We start from the raw sequence: 23,391 nt of genomic DNA, 5'->3' as shown, positions 1-23,391 counted from the left end.
TTATATTAATCAGTTTGAATATTTCACACTCCTTGTATATGATAAAAAGAACAGATGTTTGTACGGTTTATGGGCTGGCACTCTGAAAGTAATTCTATGAGCCATATCAAACGCTGCTTTGTACAATTTTTTCCACTCTCATGATGCCCGACACGTTCATAAAGAACCCATTTCCACTCACAGTATGAGGACAGTGTCCTCAGGAGCACTGAAGTGGGATGGCTTCTCCTTCCTCCAGTTGCTATTCTTTCTGACAATGGTCAGGTTGATGCTGTTTGCTGTACAAAACACATTTAGCGTCCTGGACACACAACACTTGTTTAACTTTCTAGTTGGGGGCATGGCTCTTAGAGAGTGAACCCTAAAAATGGGGCAGATGAAAGTTGCATGCAATATCCAATTTCATCCAGAGAATTGGAGTCACCTGGGTAGAGTCTACAACCACAAGGACAAGATGCATGTGGCCAAAACATGTTTTTCCAGAAGCCTGTGAGTAACAATAGTTGACAGAAATTCCCTCCTATCTGCCACACCTGGGAGGGGCATGAAAACACTTTCAAGAACAATTCAGTGCTTTCAAGGAAACTGAGGTTTCAAGACTTTAGTCTTTTTCCTTGATGTTGTTTCACAATCTTTCAGAATTTCCTTTGTACATCTCCGTTCTTGAACTGTGTTCCAACAATCTGTGGACTAGAACTTGAGGTGTTTGGATGGTTGATGGCTCTTAGGGTTCCCCCCCTCCTTTGAGAAAAATGAGAGGGGAGAATACAAAGAAGGAGGTGAGAGGGGAAGGCCAGAAGGAAGGGGGCTGGGATCAGGCTGGAATGAGATGTAATAAATAAACTGAAAAAAAAAAAAAAAGACTTTTTTTTTTTTTTTTGGCCTATGCCTGTATTTTCAGCACTGATTATAATGACAATGAAGATTATACTGACAGTGAGGATTTTAGTGAGGACTGAGAGACAGACCCTTACCTTCCTGGACATAATAGCAATGCTCTTTGCCATTAAAAGCAAAACAACAACAACAAAACAGATGTGCAGATAGATTATACCCTGGGTATTATCCAATATACTAAAATGCTAAAAAGAAACATTGTAGAAAAATCATAGTAGTTTGGTTTAACTTTACACTTGAACAATCAAGAATGTACCACATTCTAGATTCTAAAGGACCTGGAGTGTACGGGTAGGGTGTTCCCCAATTCCTCAGAAGAGGAGAAGTGGTGTTTCAGGAGGGAGGATGGGACTGGGAGGAGAGACAGGAGTGGGCTATGACTACCATGTAAATTGAATAAACTAATTAATTAATTAAGAATGTCCTTGGTTGGAGTATCAGTCTCAGAAAAGACCCCTGGGCCCAGATTGTGTGGTTTACTTGTTCCCCCTGTGGAGCCCCTGTCCCGTCCAGTCCATGTCTTTCCATCTCCTCCTTTCACCAAGGGCCATTCATGGAGATAACCTAGAACCTTTGCTCAGATGTAGCCCATGGCAGCTCAGTGTCCAAGTGGGTGGCATAGTAAGTGGAACAGGGGTGGTCTCTGACATGAATTCTGTGGCTGACTCTTTGATCACCTTCCCCTGAGGGAGGGAGACAGCCTTACCAGGCCACAGAGGAAGACTATGCAGCCAGTTCTAAGGACACCTGATAAGGCTAGATTCAGAGGGAAAGAGAGGAGGACCTCCACTATCAGTACACTGGGGGAGAGCCATGTGAGGAGAGGAGGGAGGGAGGGAAGGTTTGGAGGGCAAGAGTGAGAGGCATACAGCTGGGATACAATGTGAATAAATTGTAATAAATATATGAAAATAGAATGTCCCCACACATTGTTTTCAGGTACATGAGAAAGCTTTGAAGAACATGAACATGTTCTCTGAACTCCAATTTAGTTACTTTCACTTGTCTGAGGGTCACTGCATGTCCAAGAACTTCGTATTTTCAGTAGCATTTAAAAGGTCAGCATTTAAAAGATCATTGGTGGTATCAGATTTATAACTGTTACGTAATGGATGTGATGATTGTATTGCTATTACCTATTTGTCACTAATCAGGTGAAAAATTCTAGAAACTCACAGCATATCGAATAGCCAGTGATTCATTCAGGAAGGCTCCAGAAACATGAATATGTTCTCTCATGCAATGGGAGAGAGTACTAATAATGGAACGATGTGAACTGAATATTTTTAAATGGATTCAGAGAAATGGCTAGATTTCAGATTTCCTCTCTGAAACAGAAGCTACACTGTTTGGAGCATACAGAATATTTTTAAAGGTGTTACATTATAATTGTACACTTATTTATGTATGTGAGTGTTTTGCTGACATGTATACTGTGTACCATGGTGTGCCTGGTGCCTGAGCTGGTCAGAAGAGAGAATCAGATCCCCTATGAAGTTTGGATGCCTGTGAGCTACCATGTAAATGCTGGGAGCCATTGAGACACCTCTGAAGCTGGCTAGATTTCCTTAATGTTCAACAAATGATTTTTTTTTCATCAGAAATAAGATAACCATGGTTTCATTTTGTTTGTCTTTTTGGAAAACTTCTGTTTCTCAAATGGAAAAGCACAGGAAAATGCCAGATAATTTTTTTTTACCAGACCTCAGAATGTTACATAAATAGAAGTTATCATGTGTCTGAAGCTTATATTAAATTGTTGTCAATTATGAATTAAATGAATGAAATGATTTCTAAGTTTCTTTTAATGTGTAATTAAATTTAAGAGTAAAAAATACAAACATTGAGAATTCAAGATTAGTATATTGAACTCAGCTCTATTTTAGATACTCCTGCTACTCACCTTGCAGTGGTCTGGGAGCTTCTTTATGGCTACAACAGAAACATAGTTGGTAATCTTGAACACTCTGGGAAGTTAAAAAAAATCACCAGTGATTTGGCAGTGGACTCTTGAAGAGTCTTATAATTCCTTTCTTACCATTTCCAGCTCTCTAGCAGGAATGTTATTAAGAGCAGTAGTAATGATGTGCCTTCTGACCACAAGTTTGAGTAAATAGGGCTGATTTCAGGAGAAAACCCTGAGTATTTGTCTTTCATCTCTGATGGAGCCTAGATCTAATGATCATAATTGGATCTGAATGTTTATGGGCTAAGAATTTCCATTCAATCATACACACTACCCAAGAAAATGGTTAATCAAGATTACTTACATGTGTCTATCTGGCCTGTGTGTGGAACATTGAACTTTAACTTGACACATCCACATAACATAGTACCCAGAGTGTCATATACCCACAGTGGCTATGATGGCTTGGGCAATTTCAGCAACACTGAACCATATAGGAAAAAAGCAAACAAACAAAGAAAAAGAGGACAGATAGAAGGAAAAGAAAAACAAAACAGTATAGACAAGCCCTTAGCCCAACTAACTAAAAGGCAGAGAGAGATTATCCAAATCAGCAAAATCAGAAACGAAAAGGGAGACATAACTACAGGCACTGAGGAAATCCAAACAATAATTAGGTCGTACTACAAAAGCCTATATGCCACAAAATTTGAAAATCTAAAAGAAATAGATAATTTTCTTGATAGATTTCATCTACCAAAATTAAGTCAAGATCAGGTAGAAGGACTGAATAGCCCTATATTCTCCAAGGAAATTGAAGTGAAGAGTTTAAGTTAGCCTGGGTATAGTTAGCCTGAGTAATGAGACATCTTGACTGGGAGCTGAATTCAGGTATCAGGAAATATCACAGAATGTACACTTGGTAGATAACAAAGTTAATTCTCCTAGCAACAGCCTCTAGGAAATAATACAGAATAAATGCTTCATAAAAATTAGAGACAATGTTCCTGGCAATAATCAATGAGAATCAGTTGGGAATTGGGTGGGAAAATGCTCCCCAATGTTTCAAATATAGTTCAGAAAAATAGCAATTGTGATTGTATGCCTTAGCCATTGTGATTGTGTGCCTCAGAAAAGGTTACCCCGCCCTGCTAAACATCACCCAATTCTGTAATGCCAAGGCTTGTGCCCCCGTGGTTGTTGCCATGGAAAGCCCCTGCTCACAGACTTTCCCTTTAAAAATCGTGTTCATTCAGAGCTCAGGGTCCCACTTCTCTACTGTTGCATCAGTGAGACTTGGGTCCTGAGTTCGATCACTGTCATAACGAAGCTCTCTTGCTATTGCATCGAGGCGTATACTGGTGTTCTCTGAGGGTCCCATGAACCTGGCATTATAGAAGCAGTCATCAACAGTCTTCCTTCCAAAAAAAGCCCTCGGCCTGATGGTTTCAGCACAGAATTCTACCAGACCTTCAAAGAAGTGTTAATTCCAATTCTCTTCAAACTATTCCACAAAATAGAAACAGAAGGAAGATTACCAAACTCATTCTCTGAAGCCACAGTTAACTTGTTACCTAAACCACACAAAGACCCAACAAAAAAAGAGAACTTCAGACCTATCTCTCTTATGAACATTGGTGCAAAAATACTCAATAAAATACTTGCAAACTGAATTCAAGAACACATAAAAGATATCATTCACCATGACCAAGTAGGCTTCATCCCAGGCATGCAAGGATGGTCCAATATACGGAAATCTATCAATGTAATCCACCATATAAACAAACTGAAGGAGAAAAACCACATGATCATCTCCTTAGATGTTGAAAAAGCATTTGACAAAGTCCAACATCCATTCATGTTTAAAGTCTTGGAGAGATCAGGAATACCAGACACATACCTAAACATAGTAAAGGCAACATACAGCAAGCCTATAGCCAACATCAAACTGAATGGAGAGAAACTTAAATCATTCCCACTGAAATCAGGGACAAGGCAAGGCTGCCCACTCTGTCCATATCTCTTCAACATAGTACTTGAAGTCCTAGCTAGAGCAATAAGACAACAAAAGGAGATCAAGGGGATACAAATCAGAAAGGAAGAGGTCAAAGTTTCACTATTTGCAGATGATATGATGGTATACCTGAGTGACCCCAAAAATTCAACCAGAGAACTCCTTCAGCTGATAAACACCTTCAGCAAAGTGGCAGGATACATAAAACAAAAATCAGAAGCCCTCCTGTAGACCCAAGACACAAGGGCCAAGAAAGAAATCAGGGAAACAACACTCTTCACAATAGCCACTAATAACAAAGTACCTTGGGGTGACTTTAACCAAGCAGGTGAAGGACCTGTTTGAAAATAACTTCAATCTCTGAAGAAAGAAACTGAAGAAGATAACAGAAAATGGAAAGCTCTCCTGTGTTCATGGATCAGTAAGATTAACATGGTGAAAATAGTCATTCTGATAAAAGCAATCTACAGATTCACTGCAATTCCCATTAAAATACCAACACAATTCTTTACAGACCTTGAAAGAAAAATCTCAACTTCATATGGAGAAACAAGAAACACAGAATTTCCAAAACAATCCTGTACAACAACAGATCCTCTGGAGGTATCTCCATCTCTGATCTCAAGCTGTACTATAGAGCAATAGTAATAAAAATGGCATGGTATTGGCATAGAAGGAGAAAGGTGGATCAGTGGAACTGAAGAGAAGACCCAGAAATAAACCCAAACACCTATGAATACTTGATTTTTGACAAAGAAGCCAAAACCATTCAATGGAAAAAAGATAGCACCTTCAACAAATGGAGCTGGTCCAACTGGATGTCTACATGCAGCAAAATGAAAATAGATCCATGTTTATCACCCTGCATAAACTAAAGTCCAGGTGGATCAAAGACCTCAACATAGAACCAGATACACTAAAACGGTTAGAAAAAAAAGTGGGGAAGAGCCTAGAAATCATTGGCACAGGAGACAACTTCCTGAACAGAACACCAACAGCACAGGATCGAAGAGCAATAATCAATAAATGGGACCTCATGAAACTGAAAAGCTTCTGTAAAGCAAAAGACACCGTCATCAGAACAAAACAACAGCCTACAGACTGGGAAAGGATTGTCACCAACCCTACATCTGACAGAGGGCTGATATCCAGAATATATAAAGAACTAAAGAAATTAAAAAGCAATAAATCAAGCAATCCAATTAAAAAATGGGGTATGGTACTAAACAGAATTCTCTGTAGAATATACCACTCCTAGGCATATATCCAAAAGATGCTCAAGTACAGAACAAGTACATTTGCTCAACCATGTTTGTAGCAGCTTTATTTGTAATAGCCAGAAGCTGGAAACAATCCAGATGTCCCTCAATAGAGGAATGGGTACAGAAATTGTGGTACTTTTACACAATGGAATAATACTCAGCAACTAAAAACACGGAAATCATGAAATTTGCAGGCAAATGGTGGGATCTAGAAAAGACCATCCTGAGTGAAGTATCCCAGGTGCAGAAAGACACACATGGCATATACTCAGTTATATAGACCTATGAGATATGATAAACAAGATGTAGCCCATGGCAGTTCAGTGTCCAAATAGGTTCCATAGTAATGGGAACAGGGACTGTCTCTGACATGAACTGATTAGCCTGCTCTTTGATCACCTCCCCCTGAGAGGGGAGCAGCCTTACCAGGCCACAGAAGAAGACAATGCAGCCACTTCTAATGAGACCTAATAGTCTAGGATCAGAGGAAGGAAAAGAAGACCTCCCCTATCAGTGGACTTGGGGAGGGGCATGCTTGGAGAAAGGGGAGGAAGAAAGGGGTTGGGAAGGGGAGGTGGGAGGGAGCTACAAGGGGAATACAAAGTGAATAAAGTATAATTAATAAAAAAATTTAAAAACTGTAAAAAAATTAATCAAAGAACTTTTATAAAAAAAGATAGGATAAACATACTAAAATATGTGCACTTAAAGGAGATAAACAAGAAAGAGGACCCGGGGTAAGATGATCAATCCTCACTTAGAAAGACAAATGGGATGGACATAGGATGTAGGAGAAAACAAGGAACAGGACAGGAGCCTACCACAGAGGGGCTCTGAAGACTCTACCTAGCAGTGTATCAAAGCAGATGCACAGACTCATAACCAAACCTTCGGCAGACTTCAGGGAATCATATGATAAAAGGGGGAGATAATATGACCAGGAGAGGACAGGATCTCCAGATTGACAAAATATATCACGGGGTTCTCTATGAGACTGTATCTCCAACCATGCATGATGTATAGATATAACCTAGAACCCCTGCTCGGATGTAGCCCATGGTAGCTCAGTATCCAAGGGGGTTTCCCTAGTAAGGGGAACAGGGACTGTTTCTTACATGAACTCAATGACTGTCTCTTTTACCTTCCCCCCTCCAAGGGAGAAGCAGCCTTGCTAGGCCACAGAGGATGACATGGCAGCCAGTCCTGGTGAGACCTGATAAGCTAGGGTCAGATGGAAGGGGAGGAGGATCTCCCCTAGCAGTGGACTTGGAAAGGGGCAGGGAGGAGATGAGGGAGGGTGGGATTGGGAGAGAATGGGGAGGGGATCTGGCTGGGATACAAAGTAAATAACCTGTGATTAATATAAAAATATTAAAATTGGGGGGATCCAAGATGGTGGCGCCAGGACGACACTCTTTCTGACCAGCAGCACAGCAGGATTGGCACAGTGACCAGCAGTCAGAACTCTCAGCCCTAAAACACAAGCAATTGTGTTTCCCAGGTGAGAGGACACCCCATGGGGGGCAGGGGAGATTCAGTCAGCTTCAACTCATCCAGCTAAATAGGTTCCACCAGGCGATTGGTCGACAGCCCAGAGCCACACGCCAGCCTGTTCTGATCACTGTCCCAGACTGAACTGTGGGCCCCACAAAATCAGAGACTGGGTTTTCCAGTAGAAAGATAACCCCACGGAGCAGGAAATGATTCAGACCAACCTTAGGTCACCCAGACAATCCCTGGAAAAGACCCGGGGTTCTGCAGGCACCCTGCAGCCAGCCCAGAGCCGAGCCTGGCATACAGGCACCAGCACAGAATCCTGCCCACATGCCTGACTCACTGGCCCAGATAGAACTGTGGGCCCCAAGGCACCAGAGACTGAGTTTCTCAGTTGGTGCAGGTGCAAACCCACAGGGAGGGGAATAGCAGGTCTGATCTCAGAACATTCAACCGATACCACCACCCTGAAAAGACCTCAGGAAAAATTACCCAGTTTCGGCAGACACCCAGGAACCCAATTGCCAGAAAGGCAGAGCCACGCATGTTCTACTCGACATGCCATCCCAGAGAGAACAGTGGTCTCCAAAGCAGTCTGGGTGTCCCTGTCAGGAGGAAACCCCAGAGTGGGGGGATCATCAGGTCCAATGCTCAGGACACCCAGCTACAGAAGACTTTCTGGATTCACGCAGACTCTAGGCTCTTGCCTTCTACTGCAGGCACGAGTGCCTTGCTCACCTGCCATTATTAAGTACCCCTAGGGCACTGGGACACACAGCTGCATCCTCAGACCTACAAAAGCCAGAGTACCATTACAGCAGCCCTCAGGTACTGCTCCAAGGTTTGACCAGTTATTCCTAGCTCAACTGACAAAACTGTGGGAATCCCTGGTTCTTCAAGAGGGCTGCACCCAACAATTACACCTTAAGAGGAACAGCTGCAGCTCATTAAAGTCAGAGCAAGAAACCCAGCTGCAAGGCAGCCATCACCACAACCCCTCCTGAGGAGAGGAGAGCCTTCCTGAACATGACAGTTACCACACAGGTCCATATGCCTGAAGTGAACTGTGACAATTCCTGAAAAGCACCACCATTCAGCTGACCATACACAAAAAGCTGAGGAGATCTCTTTCAGGACCCCGCCAAGTAGATTCTCCCCAGACACACTAAACCTGTTAGAAGAAAAAGTGAGAAAGAGCCTGGAACTCATTGGCACAGGAGACAACTTCCTGAACAGAACACCAACAGCACAGGCTCTAAGAGCAACAATCAATAAATGGGACCTCATGAAACTGAAAAGCTTCTGTAAAGCAAAGGACACTGTCATCAGAACAAAATGACGGCCTACATATTGGGAAAGGATCTTCACCAACCCTATATCTGACAAAGGACTAATTTCCAATATATATAAAGAACTAAAGAAGTTAAACAGCAACAAATCAAGTAATCCAATTAAAAAATGGAGTACAGGGCTAAACAGAGAATTCTCAATAGAGGAATATCGAATGGCAGAGAAACACTTAAAAAAATGTTCAATGTCCTTAGCTATAAGAGAAATGTAAATCAAAACAACCCTAAGATTTCACCTTACACCCATCAGAATGGCCAAGATCAAAAACTCAAGTGACAACACATGCTGGAGAGGTTGTGGAGAAAGGGGAACCCTCTTCCACTGCTGGTGGGAATGTAAACTTGTACAACCACTCTGGAAATTAATCTGGCGCTTCCTCAGACAACTAGGAATACTGTTTCTGAAGATCCAGCTATACCACTACTTCTAGGCATATATCCAAAAGAGGCTCAAGTACACAATAAGGACATTTGGTCAACCATGTTCGTAGCAACTTTATTTGTAATAGCCAGAAGCTGGAAACAGCCCAGATACCCCTCAGTGGAGGAATGGATGCACAAATTGAGGTACATCTACACAATGGAATATTACTCAGCAATAAAAAAAACAATGAAATCATGAAATTTGCAGGTAAATGGTGGGATCTGGAAAAGATCATCCTGAGTGAGCTATTCCAGAAGCAGAAAGACGCACACAGTATATACTCACTCATATAGAAATATAATATAGGATAAACCTACTAAAATCTGTACACCTAAAGAAACTAATAAAGAAGGAGGACTCCTGCTGAAATGCTCAATTGCTATCCAGAAAGGCAAAGAAGATGGACATCAGAAGAAGAAGAAAACAGGAAACAAGTTAGGAGCCTCCCACAGAGGGCCTCTGAAAGGCTCTGCCCTGCAGACCATCAAAGCAGATGCTGAGACTCAGGGCCAACTGTTGGGCAGAGTGCAGGGAATCTTATGAAAGAAGTGGGAAACAGTAAGATCTGGAGAGAACAGGAACTCCACAAGGAGAGCAACAGAACCAAAAAATTCTGAGCACAGGGGTCTTTCCTGAAACTGATACTCCAACCAAGGACCATGCCTGGAGACAGCCTAAGACCCCTGCACAGATGTAGCCCACAGAAGTTCAATGTCCAAGGGGGTTCCATACTAATGGGAACAAGGATTGTTTCTGAACTGATTGGCCTGCTCTTTAATCACCTCCCCCTGAGAGAGGAGCAGCTTTACCAGACCACAGAAGAAGACAATACAGCCACTCCTGATGAGACCTATTAGACTAGGATCAGAAGGAAGGAAAAGAAGACCTCACCTATCAGTGGACTTGGGGAGGGGCATGTGTGCAGAAGGGGGAGGAAGGGAGGGATTGGGATGGGAGGAGGGAGGTAACCACAGGGGGGATATAACCACAGGGGGGATAGAAAGTGAATAAAGTGTAATTAATAAAGAATTTTTTAAAAATAAAATAAAAATAAAAAATGAAAACAAAACAGCAACAATAGAAACAGAGAAGCTTACAGAGTACCTAATGATAAAAGCAACTTTTGACTTTCAGTATGGATGGTCCGTCTGTGGAGAAGGGGGATATGTGTCTAACCCGGAACACAGGCCAGATGTTGAAAACAAGTTCCACAACATAGTTACTGCTCACAGTGTTATGAATCCATTTGAAACAACCATTTAAATAGAATATACTGTTGAAATATTTAACACCTTAAAATTGGCTGAAGTGAAAATATGCTCTAATTGGAGTAATCATTACTTTTACATTATTGTTGATTCTGGCTTACAAACCATTGTCATGCCCTATAAAATTCTTAAGTATTAAAACGAGCTGACATACACACACACCACAACGCACCTTTATCTCCAAACACACACAAACATACAGAGAGAAAGAGGGGGAGAGAGAGAGACAGGGTCTCAGAGAGAAACACAGACAGAAAGACAGCCTGACAGAGTTCTACAAAGTCATAAAAGGTTTTGGAGAAGGACATATACACATACAGAGAAACATACCCAGATAGAGAGACATAATTACACAGAGATATGCATGCACATTTAAAACAGAAAGAAAAAGATATAGACAGATGTATATGCAGAAAAAACAGAGACAGAAATATACAGACACATTTATTAAAGATTTACTAAGGATTAAAAAAACATCTAAAACTTATACACCTGCTCTTCAACACAGACAAGAATGAAAAAAGAAGGTATGGGATAAGAGAAGGAATAATACCAAAGAGGTACAATGTAATTTAAAGAAAAGAAACCTTCTTTCCTCTAAGATTGGCATCCTATAAACAGGTATATGCATATGGCTAAATAATCTCAATTATTTATTACAATCAATGTTTATTATCTAGTGAAATTAAAAGTGTAGCTCAATGCCAGTGGACTATGAGTTTTATTTCACATGAACGTTAGACAACAATTCAAAACTCAAAGTCCCTCTGAAGGCTATTATTGTATCTTAGATATCTTTATATCCAGAAGGAAGTTGTAAAATATGATTGGTAAATTTGTCATGATCAAGTATCTTCTGTATCTATTTATATTCACATCTGCACATATGTGGAGCTCAAAAACAAAATTCAATATTAACTTGAAATAGTTTGAAAGTAACTTACAGGCATTCCTATCATTGGTACTAACTTCTGCATGATACCATTCACTGTATCCATGTTTATTGCTGTTAAATGGCTATGAAAAATACAGAGAAATATGTTATGAAATAACTTAATTCATATGACTATACAATTAGTGGGTTTTTAAATTAAATTTTTATTTTTTACATTAATTACATTTTATTCGTTTTATAGCCCAGCTGTAGCCACTTCCTTCATTCCCTTCCAGCCCCACCCTCCCTCTCTCATCTCCTCTCATTCCTCCCTCTAAGTCCACTGATAGGGGAGGTCCTCCTCCCCTTCCATCTGACCCTAGTTTATCACTTCTCATCAGGACTGGCTGCATTGTCCTCCTCTGTGGTTTTTAATTATGACTTATAATGTACAACTTGTAATAACAACTCTAATGTAGCATAAATACCTAGAGTTTTTCAGTTATTATAAAACAGCTCTGGAAGACAGTCAGTCTCACATATTTATCTTAAATTAAGTACTTGGGTAACGGGTACTCAAACATAACAGGTAACAGGTCATATATGATACAGGGAGACTGAGGAGCCATGGGTGCTGGAACTCCTCATTCTCACTTTTCTTTCATTATGGAAGTGGGGGGAGAGGGCCATAGAAAGAGAGCAGGACCTCAGAACTGTTGGCTACCTCCCCAACTGTACTTCCACGAATTTACAACTTTACTTTCATGCACAGCATGTGCACAGTTCTAGGACACTCAGGATAAGACGTGGCTGCACTTTACACCAATATGAATGAGTATTTTATCCTTATCAGGTTTTGTAAAGAGCTGATACACTATGTTGAAATCCATGGCAGTGATAGATGTAGGAGTCCAAAAGAAATATTTTAGATATGAAACTCCATCACTTAACATTCTCGAGAATAAAGAAGATGCTTATAGTATTAGCTTTCTACTGCCTTTCATATTTAAATTGACCCCAGAGACCCAAAAGACAGCCTGAAGAAAATAGCATAAATTCAAAAGATAGGAATTAATCTGAATTGATACCACTGATATACTGGAATGCTAATCCGTCAACATAGACTATGACAAGAAGTAGATACATACATTTTATGCAGATAGTTTCTATAGTATCAGATTATCTTCACTAAAGTTTGTAAGAAAAGAATCTAGAAAACTGTCCCTTAAAAAAGAAAGAAAAGCAGCACAAGTCCCCTCTCACTATCCACAAAAAAAAAGAAAACTGAAGTATCAAAAGATGCTAATGTATAAACTATTTCTTTCACTGAATTTATATTTCTTATCCTTTAACCACTAGGCATAAGATATTACTTTGATTATGAAGTGTGTGTGTGTCTCTCTCTGCGTGTGTGGTGTTGCTGAAGATTTACCCCAGATCCTACCATAACATGCCAGGTTAATTGAATTTTATGAACAAGGATAACTTACACTTAGTGATTTTACATCTTACTAACTACAGGCTAAGAATAATGGAAAAGCACCTCAGCATCTGAAAGAAGAGCTCTGATCTTGTGGTACTAATGTAACTACGAAGGAACAAATGTGTGCTTTTGCTCAGAACGTGGATTTAATCATCTCTGGAAATAACGATAGTGCAGGGCTCACAAACATACATGATAGAAGTAACTGGATGATCTCCAGCAAGTTTCCTTCTTACCTCAACCTAGGCACTTTCACATACGTGTACACACTTGAAACTACTCACAGACACAAACGCACACACACACACACACACACACACACACAACATGGTAAGAGTAATAATTTTAAAGACAAGTAAAGCTTTTGACATTTGGTTGAATATTTAAAAACTCTATGATTTTAAAGCAATGAAGTATTTTATAGAAAAAGTAGACATGTGATGGGGTAATAGCATTTTAATTCTCATCATGTAAAATATTGTGTTTTCAGAGAATTTGGAACATATTAACTATATTTGGACCATGTTAAAACTTAAATTATGATTGCAATGATGTGTGTATTTTTTCATGATGAGATTTTGTTTTTAAAACAAACACATTTCAAGAGACAGTATTTTTAAACCAAATATTTCTAAAAGTACTGCTCATTAAAGCATTCAAGTGAAAATATAATCTAATGTTTTGGTATATATGTTAAAATAAACTTGATACATGATGAACCAGGGATATATAAATAATTCTTAAGAGTGAAGACCATTGACAGCTAGAGAAGAAAGGGAACAGGACAGGAACCTACCACAGAAGGCCTCTGGAAGACTCTACCCAGCAGGGGTATCAAAGCAGATGTGGAGATTCATAGCAAAAATTTGGGCAGAGTTCAGGGGGACATAGAAAGAACTGGAGGGGACAGGAACTCCATGAGAAGACCAACAGAGCCAAAAAACCTGTGCCCATGGGTGCCTGCAGAGACAAAAACCACAAGCAAGGACCATTCATGGAGAAGACTTAGAACCCCTGCTCAGATGTAGCCCATAGGCAGCTCAGTTTCCAAGTGGGTTCCCTCTAAGAGGAGCAGGGGCTGTCTCTGACATGAACTAAGAGGCCAGACCTTTGATCAGCTTGCCCTGGGGTGTGCAGCTTTGCCAGGCCACAGAGGAAGAAGATGCAGCAAGTCCTGATGAGACCTAACGTCAGACAGAAGAGGAGGGGCACCTTCCCATCAGTGGAATAGGGGGGCGGCATAGGGGAAGAAGAGGGAGGAAGGGTGGGACTGGGAGGACACAAGGGAGGGGGCTAGAGCCGGGATACAAAGTGAATAAAGTGTAATCAATAATAAATATAAAAATACAGAACTGGGGGGGGGGGGACAAGATGGAGGCGCCAGGAGAACATTGTGTGTGAAGAGCAAGACATTTTCTGTACAGCGACCAAGAGACTGAACTCTGTGCCCTAAAACAACAAAGATCATGTTTCCCAGGTGAGAGGAAACCCCCACGGCATGGGAATGAGTCAGGTCCACGCTCAGATCACCCATCCAGAACCCGGAAGAGATCCCGGGTCCTGCAGGCACTAGGGTGCCAGACCAGAGCCACAGGCATGCGTGTCCTGATCACCTTCCCAGGCTGATGGGTGGGCACAACTCCAGAGAATGGGAGTCCCAGTTGCAAGAAAACCCCTCAGGGGAGGAAGGAAACAGTACTGTCTTGGGTCACCCAGTCTCTCCCTGGAAAAAGTCCCACAAACTGGCAGGTGCAAGCCGCCATCATTGAACTGGGCCCAAGCAGCAAGCACAGACAGTTGCTGCACACCCAGCTCTCCAGCACAGACAGAGCTGTGCGCCCCAGGGCACCAGAGACTGGGAGTCACTGTCGGGAAAAATCTTCACAGGGAACAAAGCAAAGAAGATGGCCACCCAGTATATCGCTTGAAAGAGCCCCACAGACCGGCCCAACATAGGGAACTGCTGTGTACCAGATAGCCTGCTGTCACCAGGAGAGTGGTACCCACCCACCACAGATTACCGCTTGGATACTGGGGCACAGAGCCCCAACATCAGACCTACAAAATCCCAAAATCCCCGAGATCAGCCCCCAGATACTGCTCCAAGGGGCAACCACTTATCCCTAACAAAACTGACTAAACCACGGGACACACAGGTTACAGCATCAGATCAATAAATTTACAGCAAGAAACCCAGAAGCAGGACAGCTGTCTTCAGGACTTCTCCGGGTGAGAGGCGAGCCCTTGACTAACAAGGAACACAGTTACCACTCAGGTCTCTATGCCTGAGGTGAGCAGCAGCAACTCCCAAAAAACACCAGCCATCCAGTGACTATAACCAAAAAGCTGAGAAGTCTTCCTTCAGGAAAAACCATCTTCCTGCCAAGGGGATTCTCTCCACCACAGGATTCCAGGAACCACCAGAAACTAACCCCAAACACCTAAGATAGCCCAATGGGTAGAGGCAGTGTGAAAGGTCAACCAATAAAAGCCAGAGCAATACAGCATCTCCAGAACCCAGTTATCCAGGGGCAAGTAGCCCTGGATACCCCAGCATAATTGAAATTCAAGATGATGACATAACATCTATGCTCATGAAGAGGATAACAGAGGAAACAAATAAAATGCATAAAGACCTAGAGGAAGATAAACTCAAACAGATTATGGCCATCCGTAAAGAAATACAGGAATTTTCAGCCAAACAGTTTGTAGCCTTTAGAGAGGAAATGCTTAAATCACTGAATGAAATAAAAGAAACAGAGGATTGTTCAAACAAACAGCTGAAGGAATGGTTAGAAAAACAGAAAAATACAGTCAGACAGGTGAAGGAAATCAACAAAATGGCTCAAGATCTGAAGATGGAATTGGAAAAATTAAAGAAAACACAAATGGAGTAAATTGTGGAGAAAAAACTTAGGGAAGAAAACAGGAACTACAGAGGTTAGCATAACCAATAGACTACAAGAGATGGAAGAATCTCAGGTGTGGAAGATACAATGGAAGAATTAATGTATCTGTCAAACAAAATGTTATATCTAAAAAATTCCTGACACAGACCCTCTGAGAAATTCAAATTCAAGACAACACAAAATGACAAAACCTAAGAATAATAGGAATAGAGGAAAAAGAAGATTCCCTGCTCCAAGGCCCAGAAAATATCTTCAACAAAATCATTGAAGAAAATTTCCCCAACTTAAAGGAGAGGCCAATAAAAATACAAGAGGCCTACAGAACACCCAAGAAATTAGACCAGAAAAGAAAATCCTCCCGCCACATAATAATCAAAACAGTAAGTATACAGAACAAATAAAAAATACTAAAAGCTGCCAGGGAAAAAGGGCCTAGACAGATATCATGCAGTCCATAAGAGAACACAGATGTCAGCATGGGCTACTATACCCCGCAAAACTCTCAGTCCTCATAGATGGAGAAAACAAGATATTCAATGACAAAAATAAATTTCAACAATAACTACACACAAATCCAGTGTTACAGAAGACACTAGAAGGGAAAATACAACCCAAGAAAACTAACTACTTTCAAGAAAACACAGGAAATCATTAACCTCACTACAGTAAAAAAAAAAAAAGCAACCAAGCACACAACCTTATGACCACAGCCAACATCAAAATCAAAGGATCTAACAGCCACTGGTCATTAATCTCTCTCAACATCAATGGACTCAGTTCTCCAATAAAAAGACACAGACTAACAGAATGGATGCGCAAACAAAACCCAGCAATCTGTTGTATACAAGAAACACACCTAAGTCACAAAAATAGACATTACCTGAAGGTAAAGGGTTGGAAGACAGCTTTCCAAGCAAATGGACCCAAGAAGCAAGCAGGAGTAGCCATTCTAATATCTGATAAAATAGACTTTCAACCAAAATTAATCAAAAAAGATGGGGAAGGACATACTCATCAAGGGAAAATTGCACCAGGAAGACGTCACAATCCTCAACATCTATGCCCCAAATGCAAGGGCAGGCACATATGTAAAAGAAACATTGATAAAACTTAAACCACACATAGATCCCCACACATTAATATTCTGAGACTTCAACATCCCACTCTCAACAAAGGACAGGTCAACAAAACAGAAATTAAAGAAACAATGTCTCTGACAGAGGTCATGAATCAAATGGACCTAACAGACATTTACAGAACCTTACACCCAAACACAAAAGAATTTACCTTCTTCTCAGCACCTCATGGAACCTTCTCCAAAATAGACCATATACTTGGTCACAAAGCAAGCCTCAACAGATACAAGAAGATTGAAATAATCCCTTGTATCCTGTCTGATCACCATGGAATAAAGCTGGACCTCAACAACAACAGAAATAGCAAAAAGCCTACACACACATTGAAACTGAACAACTTGCTACCAAATGACAGCTGGGTCAGGGAAGAAATAAATTAAAGTCTTCCTACAATTCAATGAAAATGAAGGCACAACATACCCAAACTTGTAGGACACAATGAAAGCAGTACGAAGAGGAAAGTTCATAGCACAAAGTGCCTTCAAGAAGAAATCCGAGATAGCTCATTCAAGCAACTTAATGGCTCAGGTGAAAACCCTAGAAAAAGAAGAAGCAGACACACCAAAGACGAATAGACAGTTGGAAATAATCGAACTCAGGGCTGAAATCAATCAATTAGAAACAAATAAAACAATTCAAAGAATCAATGAAACCAAGAGCTGGTTCTTTGAGAAAATCAACAAGATAGACAAACCCTTAGCCAAGCTAACTAAAAGGCAGAGAGACACCATCCAAATAAACAAAATCAGAAATGAAAAGGGGGACATAACTTACAGACACTGAGGAAATCCAAACAATCATTAGGACGTACTTCAAAAGTCTATATGCCACAAAGTTTGAAAATCTAAATAAAATGGACAATTTTCTTGATCGATTCCACTTACCAAAACTGAATCAATACCAGGTAAATCAATCAAATAGTCCTATATCCCCCAAGGAAATAGAAGCAGTCATTGAAAGTCTCCCATCCAAAAAAAAAGCCCAGGACCAGATGGTTTCAGCGCAGAATTCTACCAGACCTTCAAAGAAGAGCTAACTCCAATTCTCTTCAAGTTATTCCAAAGAATAAAAACAGAAGGAACATTACCAAACTCATTCTATGAAGCCACAGTCACCTTGGTACCTAAACCTCCCAAAGACCCAACAATAAAGAGAATTTCAGCCATTCTCCCTTATGAACATTGATGCAAAAATACTCAACAAAATACTTGCAAACTGAATACAAGAACACATAAAAGATATCATCCATTATGACCAAGTAGGCTTCATCCCAGGTATGCAGGGGTCGTTCAATATATGGAAATCCATCAATGTCATCTACCATATTAACAAACTGAAAGAAAAAACCACATGATAATCTCCCTAGATGCTGAAAAAGCATTTGACAAAATCCAACATCCATTCATGTTTAAAGTATTGGAAAGATCAGGGATACAAGGCACATATCTAAACATAGTAAAGGTGATATACAGCAAGCCTATAGCCAACATCAAACTCAAAGGAGAGAAACTTAAAGCAATTCCACTGAAATCAGGGACAAGACAAGGATGCCCACTCTCTCCATATCTCTTCAACATAATTCTGGAAGTCCTTGCTAGAGCAATAAGACAGTTGAAGGAGACCAAGAGGATGCAAATTGGAAAGGAAGCAGTCAAATTATCACTATTTGCAGATGATATGATGGTATATGTGAGTGACCCCAAAAATTCTACCAGGGAACTCCTACAGCTGATAAACACCTTTAGCAAAGTGGCTGGATACAAAATTAATTCAAAACAAAACAATAGCCCTCCTGTATACAAAAGACAAAAGGGCTGGGAAAGAAATTAGGGAAACAACACCCTTCACAATAGCCACCAAGGACATAAAGTACCTTGGAGTAACCCTAACCAAGGAAGTCAAAGACTTGTATGAAAAAAATTTCAAGTCTCTGAAGTAAGAATTAGAAGAAGATATCAGAAGATGGAAAGATCTCCCATGCTCATGGCTTGGCAGGATTAACATAGTACAAATGGCCATCTTACCAAAAGCAATCTACAGATTCAATGCAATTCCCATCAAATTACCAACACAATTCTTTACAGACCTGGAAAAATTCTTCACTTCATATGGAATAACAAGAAACCCAGAATTGCTAAAACAATCCTCTACAATAAAAGATCTTCTGGAGGTATCTCCATCCCTGATCTTAAGCTGTAATATAGAGCAACAGTTATAAAAACTGCATGATACTGGCATAGAAAGAGAATGCTGGATCAATGGAAGTGAACAGAAGACCCAGAAATAAACCCACATACTTATGGACACCTGATCTTTGACAAAGATGCCAAAACCATACAATGGAAAAAAGATAGCATCTTCAACAAATGGTGCTGGTCTAACTGGATGTCTACATGTAGAAAAATGCAAATAGATCCATACTTATCACCCTGCACAGAACTAAAGTCCAAGTGGATCAAAGACCTCAACATAGAACCAGCCATGCTAAACCGCTTAGAAGAAAAAGTGGGGAAGAGCCTTGAGCTAAGTGGTACAGGAGACAACTTCCTGAACAGAACACCAACAGCACAGGCTCTAAGAGCAACAATCAATAAATGGGACCTCATGAAACTGAAAAGCTTCTGTAAAGCAAAGGACACTGTCATCAAAACAAAACGACTGACTACAGATTGGGAAAGAATCTTCACCAACCCTTTATCCGATAGAGGACTCATATCCAGTATATATAAAGAACTAAAGAAGCTGAAAAGCAGCAAACCAAGTAATCCAATTAAAAAAATGGGGAACAGAGATAAAGAGGGAACTCTCTGTAGAGGAATATCGAATGGCAGAGAAACACTTAAAGAAATGCTCAACCTGGTTAGCCATTAGGGAAATGCAAATCAAAAGGACCCTGAGATTTCACCTAACACCCATCAGAATGGCCAAGATGGAAAATTCAAGTGACAACACGTGCTGGAGAGGTTGTGGAGAAAGGGGAACCCTCCTCCATTGCTGGTGGGAATGTAACTTGTACAATCATTCTGATAAGCAATCTGGCACTTCCTCAGACAAATAGGAATAGCACTTCCTCAAGATCCAGCCATACCACTCTTAGGCATATATCCAAAAGAGGCTCAAGTACACAATAAGGACATTTGCTCAACCATGTTTGTAGCAGCTTTATTTGTAATAGCCAGAAGCTGGATACAGCCCAGATGCCCCTCAACTGAAGAATGGATGCAGAAATTGTGGTACATCTCACAATGGAATACTACTCAGCGATGAAAAATAAGAAAATCCTGAAATTTGAAGGTAAATGGTGGGACCTGGAAAGGATCATCCTGAGTGAGCTGTCCCAGAAGCAGAAAGACACACACGATATATACTCACTCATATAGACATATAATATAGGGTAAACCTAGTAAAATCTGTACATCTAAAGAAACAAATCAAGAGAGAGGACCCTGACTAAAATGCTCAATCCCCATCCCGAAAGGCAAACAAGATGGACATCAGAAGAAGAAAACAGGAAACAACCTAGGAACCTGCCACAGAGGGTCTCTGAAAGGCTCCGCCCTGCAGACTGTCAAAGCAAACGCTGAGACTTATGGGGAACTGTTGGGCAGAGTACATGGAATCTTATGAAAGAAGTGGGAAATAGTAAGATCTGAAGAGGACTGGAACTCCACAAGGAGAGCAACAGAACCAGAAAATTTGAACACAGGGGTCTTCCCAGTGACTCATACTCCAACCAAGTACCAGGCATGGAGATAACCTAGAACCCCTGCACAGATGTAGCCTGTGGCAGTTTAGTGTCCAAGTGGGTTCCATGGTAATGGGAAGAGGGACTGCCTCTGACGTAATCTAATTGGCCTGCTCTTTGATCACCTCCCCCTGAGGGGGGAGCAGCCTTACCAAGCCACAGAAGAAGACAATGCAGCTACTCCTGATGAGATCTGATAGACTGAGATCAGAAGGAAGGAGAGGAGGACCTCCCCAATCAGTGGACTTGGGGAGGGGCATTCGTGAAGAAGGGAAAGGGAGGGTGGGACCAGGAGGGGAGAAGGGAGGGGCTTATGGGGAGATACAAAGTGAATAAAGTGTAATTGATAAAATAAACAAAATTTAAAAAAATACAGAACTATGTTAGGCTCCCGACTTGTTCTCTGTTTTCTCCTTCTTCTGATGTCCATCCTCTTTTTCTTTCTGGATAGGAATTGATCTACTTAGCAAGAGTCTTCCCTCTTTATCAGCTTCTTTAGGTGTACAGATTTTAGAAGGTTTATCCTATGTTATATGTCTATATGAGTAAGTATATACCATGTGCATCTTTCTGGTTCTGGGATGGCTCACTCAGGATGATCTTTTCCAGGTCCCACCATTTACCTTCAATTTTCATGATTTCATTGTTTTTTTTTATTGCTGAGTAATATTCCATTGTGTAGATGTACCTCAATTTGTGCATCCATTCCTCCACTGAGAGGCATCTGGGCTGTTTCCAGCTTTTGGGTATTACAAATAAGGCTGCTACAAACATGGTTGAGCAAATGTCCTTATTGTGTACTTGAGCATCTTTTGGATATATGCCTAGGAGTGGTATAGCTGGATCTTGAGGAAGCGCTATTCCTATTTGTCTGAGAAAGTGCCAGATTGCTTTCCAGAGTGGTTGTACAAGTTTACATTCCCATCAGCAGTGGAGGAGGGTTCCCCTTTCTCCACAACCTCTCCAGCATGTGTTGTCTCTTGAGTTTTTAATCTTAGCCATTCTGATGGGTGTAAGGTGAAATCTCAGGGGCGTTTTGAGTTGCATTTCCCTGATGGCTAATGAAGTTGAGCATTTCTCTCTGGAAGGCTCGGCCCTGCAGATTGTCAATGCAGATGCTGAGACTTATGGGCAACCTTTGGGCAGAGTGCAGGGAATCTTATGAAAGAAGTGGGAAACAATAAGATCTGGAGAGGACAGGAACTCCACAAGGAGAGCAACAGAACCAAAAAATTTGAGCACAGGGGTCTTTTCTGAGACTGATACTCCACCACGGACTATGCATGGAGATAACCTAAGACTCCTGCACAGATGTAGCCCATGGCAGTTCAGTATCCAAGTGGGTTCCATTGTAATAGGAACAGGGACTGTCTCAGACATGAACTGATTGCCCTGCTCTTTAATTATCTCCCCCTGAGGGGGAAGCAGCCTTACCAGGCCACAGAAGAAGACAATGCAGCCACTCCTGATGAGACCTAATTGACTAGGATCTGAGGGAAGGAAAAGAAGACCTCCCCTATCAGTGGACTTGGGGAGGGGCATGCATGCTGAGGGTGGAGGAGGGGAGGGATTGGAAAGGGAGGAAGGAGGGAACCACAGGGGTGATACAGGGTGAATGGAGTGTACTTAATAGAGAATTTTAAAAAATGTTAAAAAAAATACAGAACTAAAAAAAAAGAGTGAAGACCAACTTCACAATAGCTCACATGTTCAAAATATGAAGAATTAGAAGTTTTTATAATAATGCTCAGTGATATAAAGGAAATATGTTTAATGCAAAAAAATTAACTATAGCTTCACATAGAAATAGAAAACCTGGGGGAGCGGTTGGTGGTCTCCGTCGCGGATTTCTCATTACCTGGTTACTTGAGGCAGCTGTTTAACCTCAACCCTGGACGTTCTGAGAAGCGTCCGTTCCCTATCCGGGTAACTGGGAACTCAGGGCTGGGGAGGTATGAGTCAGCACTCAACTGAATTTGCCATGCGGCCTTCAGACCACCACAGCCATCTCCCAAAGCTGCACAGGCTGATGAGATCAGAGAGGAGTCTGACTCTGACCTTCAGAAACTGAAGGAGAAGCAGGGCAGGCTGGACAGGGAGATGACCCGGCTGGCAGCAGACGGTTACTGGGTGATGGCACTGGAGGACCATCTCTCCCTCCTCCATGAGTACAAGGACGTCAAGGATGTAGCACAGATGCTGCTGGGCAAACTGGCTGTGATCCGAGGTGTCACCACCAAGGACCTGTACTAGACCATGACCGAGCAGAGTCGTGCAGATTTTATCCACAGCACAGCCCACAGGGACAGGTGGACGGCACAGGAAGGGTGGAGAGCCCAGACAGCACAGTCAGTGTTTTCCAGATATATATATATATATATATATATATATATATATATATATATATATACCCTAGAAGTCCAAAATTTTTAAAGAGCCCAAACTAAATTTGGGGTAGGTTCTAGAGAAGAGGGGTGTTGGGAGGGGTCAGATCTGTTAGCACGAAGGTTTCTAAATACATTTGTCAATGGAAAAAAAAAAGAAATAGAAAACCTGTAGTATTGAAATTACACTTTAAAGAAACTAAAAGAAAAACAGTGATAAGTGTAAATAATATAATTGATATCACT

The 23,391-nt window shown here is 41.2% G+C and overlaps 1 protein-coding gene across 1 annotated transcript in view; it reads left to right on the top strand.

Moving 5' to 3' along the window:
• Window positions 1-23,014, top strand: part of LOC110543706 (DNA repair protein SWI5 homolog) — a 29,512-nt gene extending 6,498 nt beyond the window's left edge. The window contains exons 2-3 of the mRNA XM_060378768.1: window positions 22,556-22,687; window positions 22,766-23,014. Coding sequence (XP_060234751.1) covers window positions 22,556-22,687; window positions 22,766-23,014 — 381 coding nt within the window. The remainder of the gene's footprint in view (window positions 1-22,555; window positions 22,688-22,765) is intronic.
• Window positions 23,015-23,391: the final 377 nt, after the last annotated feature.

Source organism: Meriones unguiculatus, chromosome 3 (genome assembly GCF_030254825.1).
Source record: "Meriones unguiculatus strain TT.TT164.6M chromosome 3, Bangor_MerUng_6.1, whole genome shotgun sequence".
Classification (NCBI taxonomy): Eukaryota; Metazoa; Chordata; class Mammalia; order Rodentia; family Muridae; genus Meriones; species Meriones unguiculatus.
This window is presented reverse-complemented; position numbering and strand designations above follow the sequence as displayed.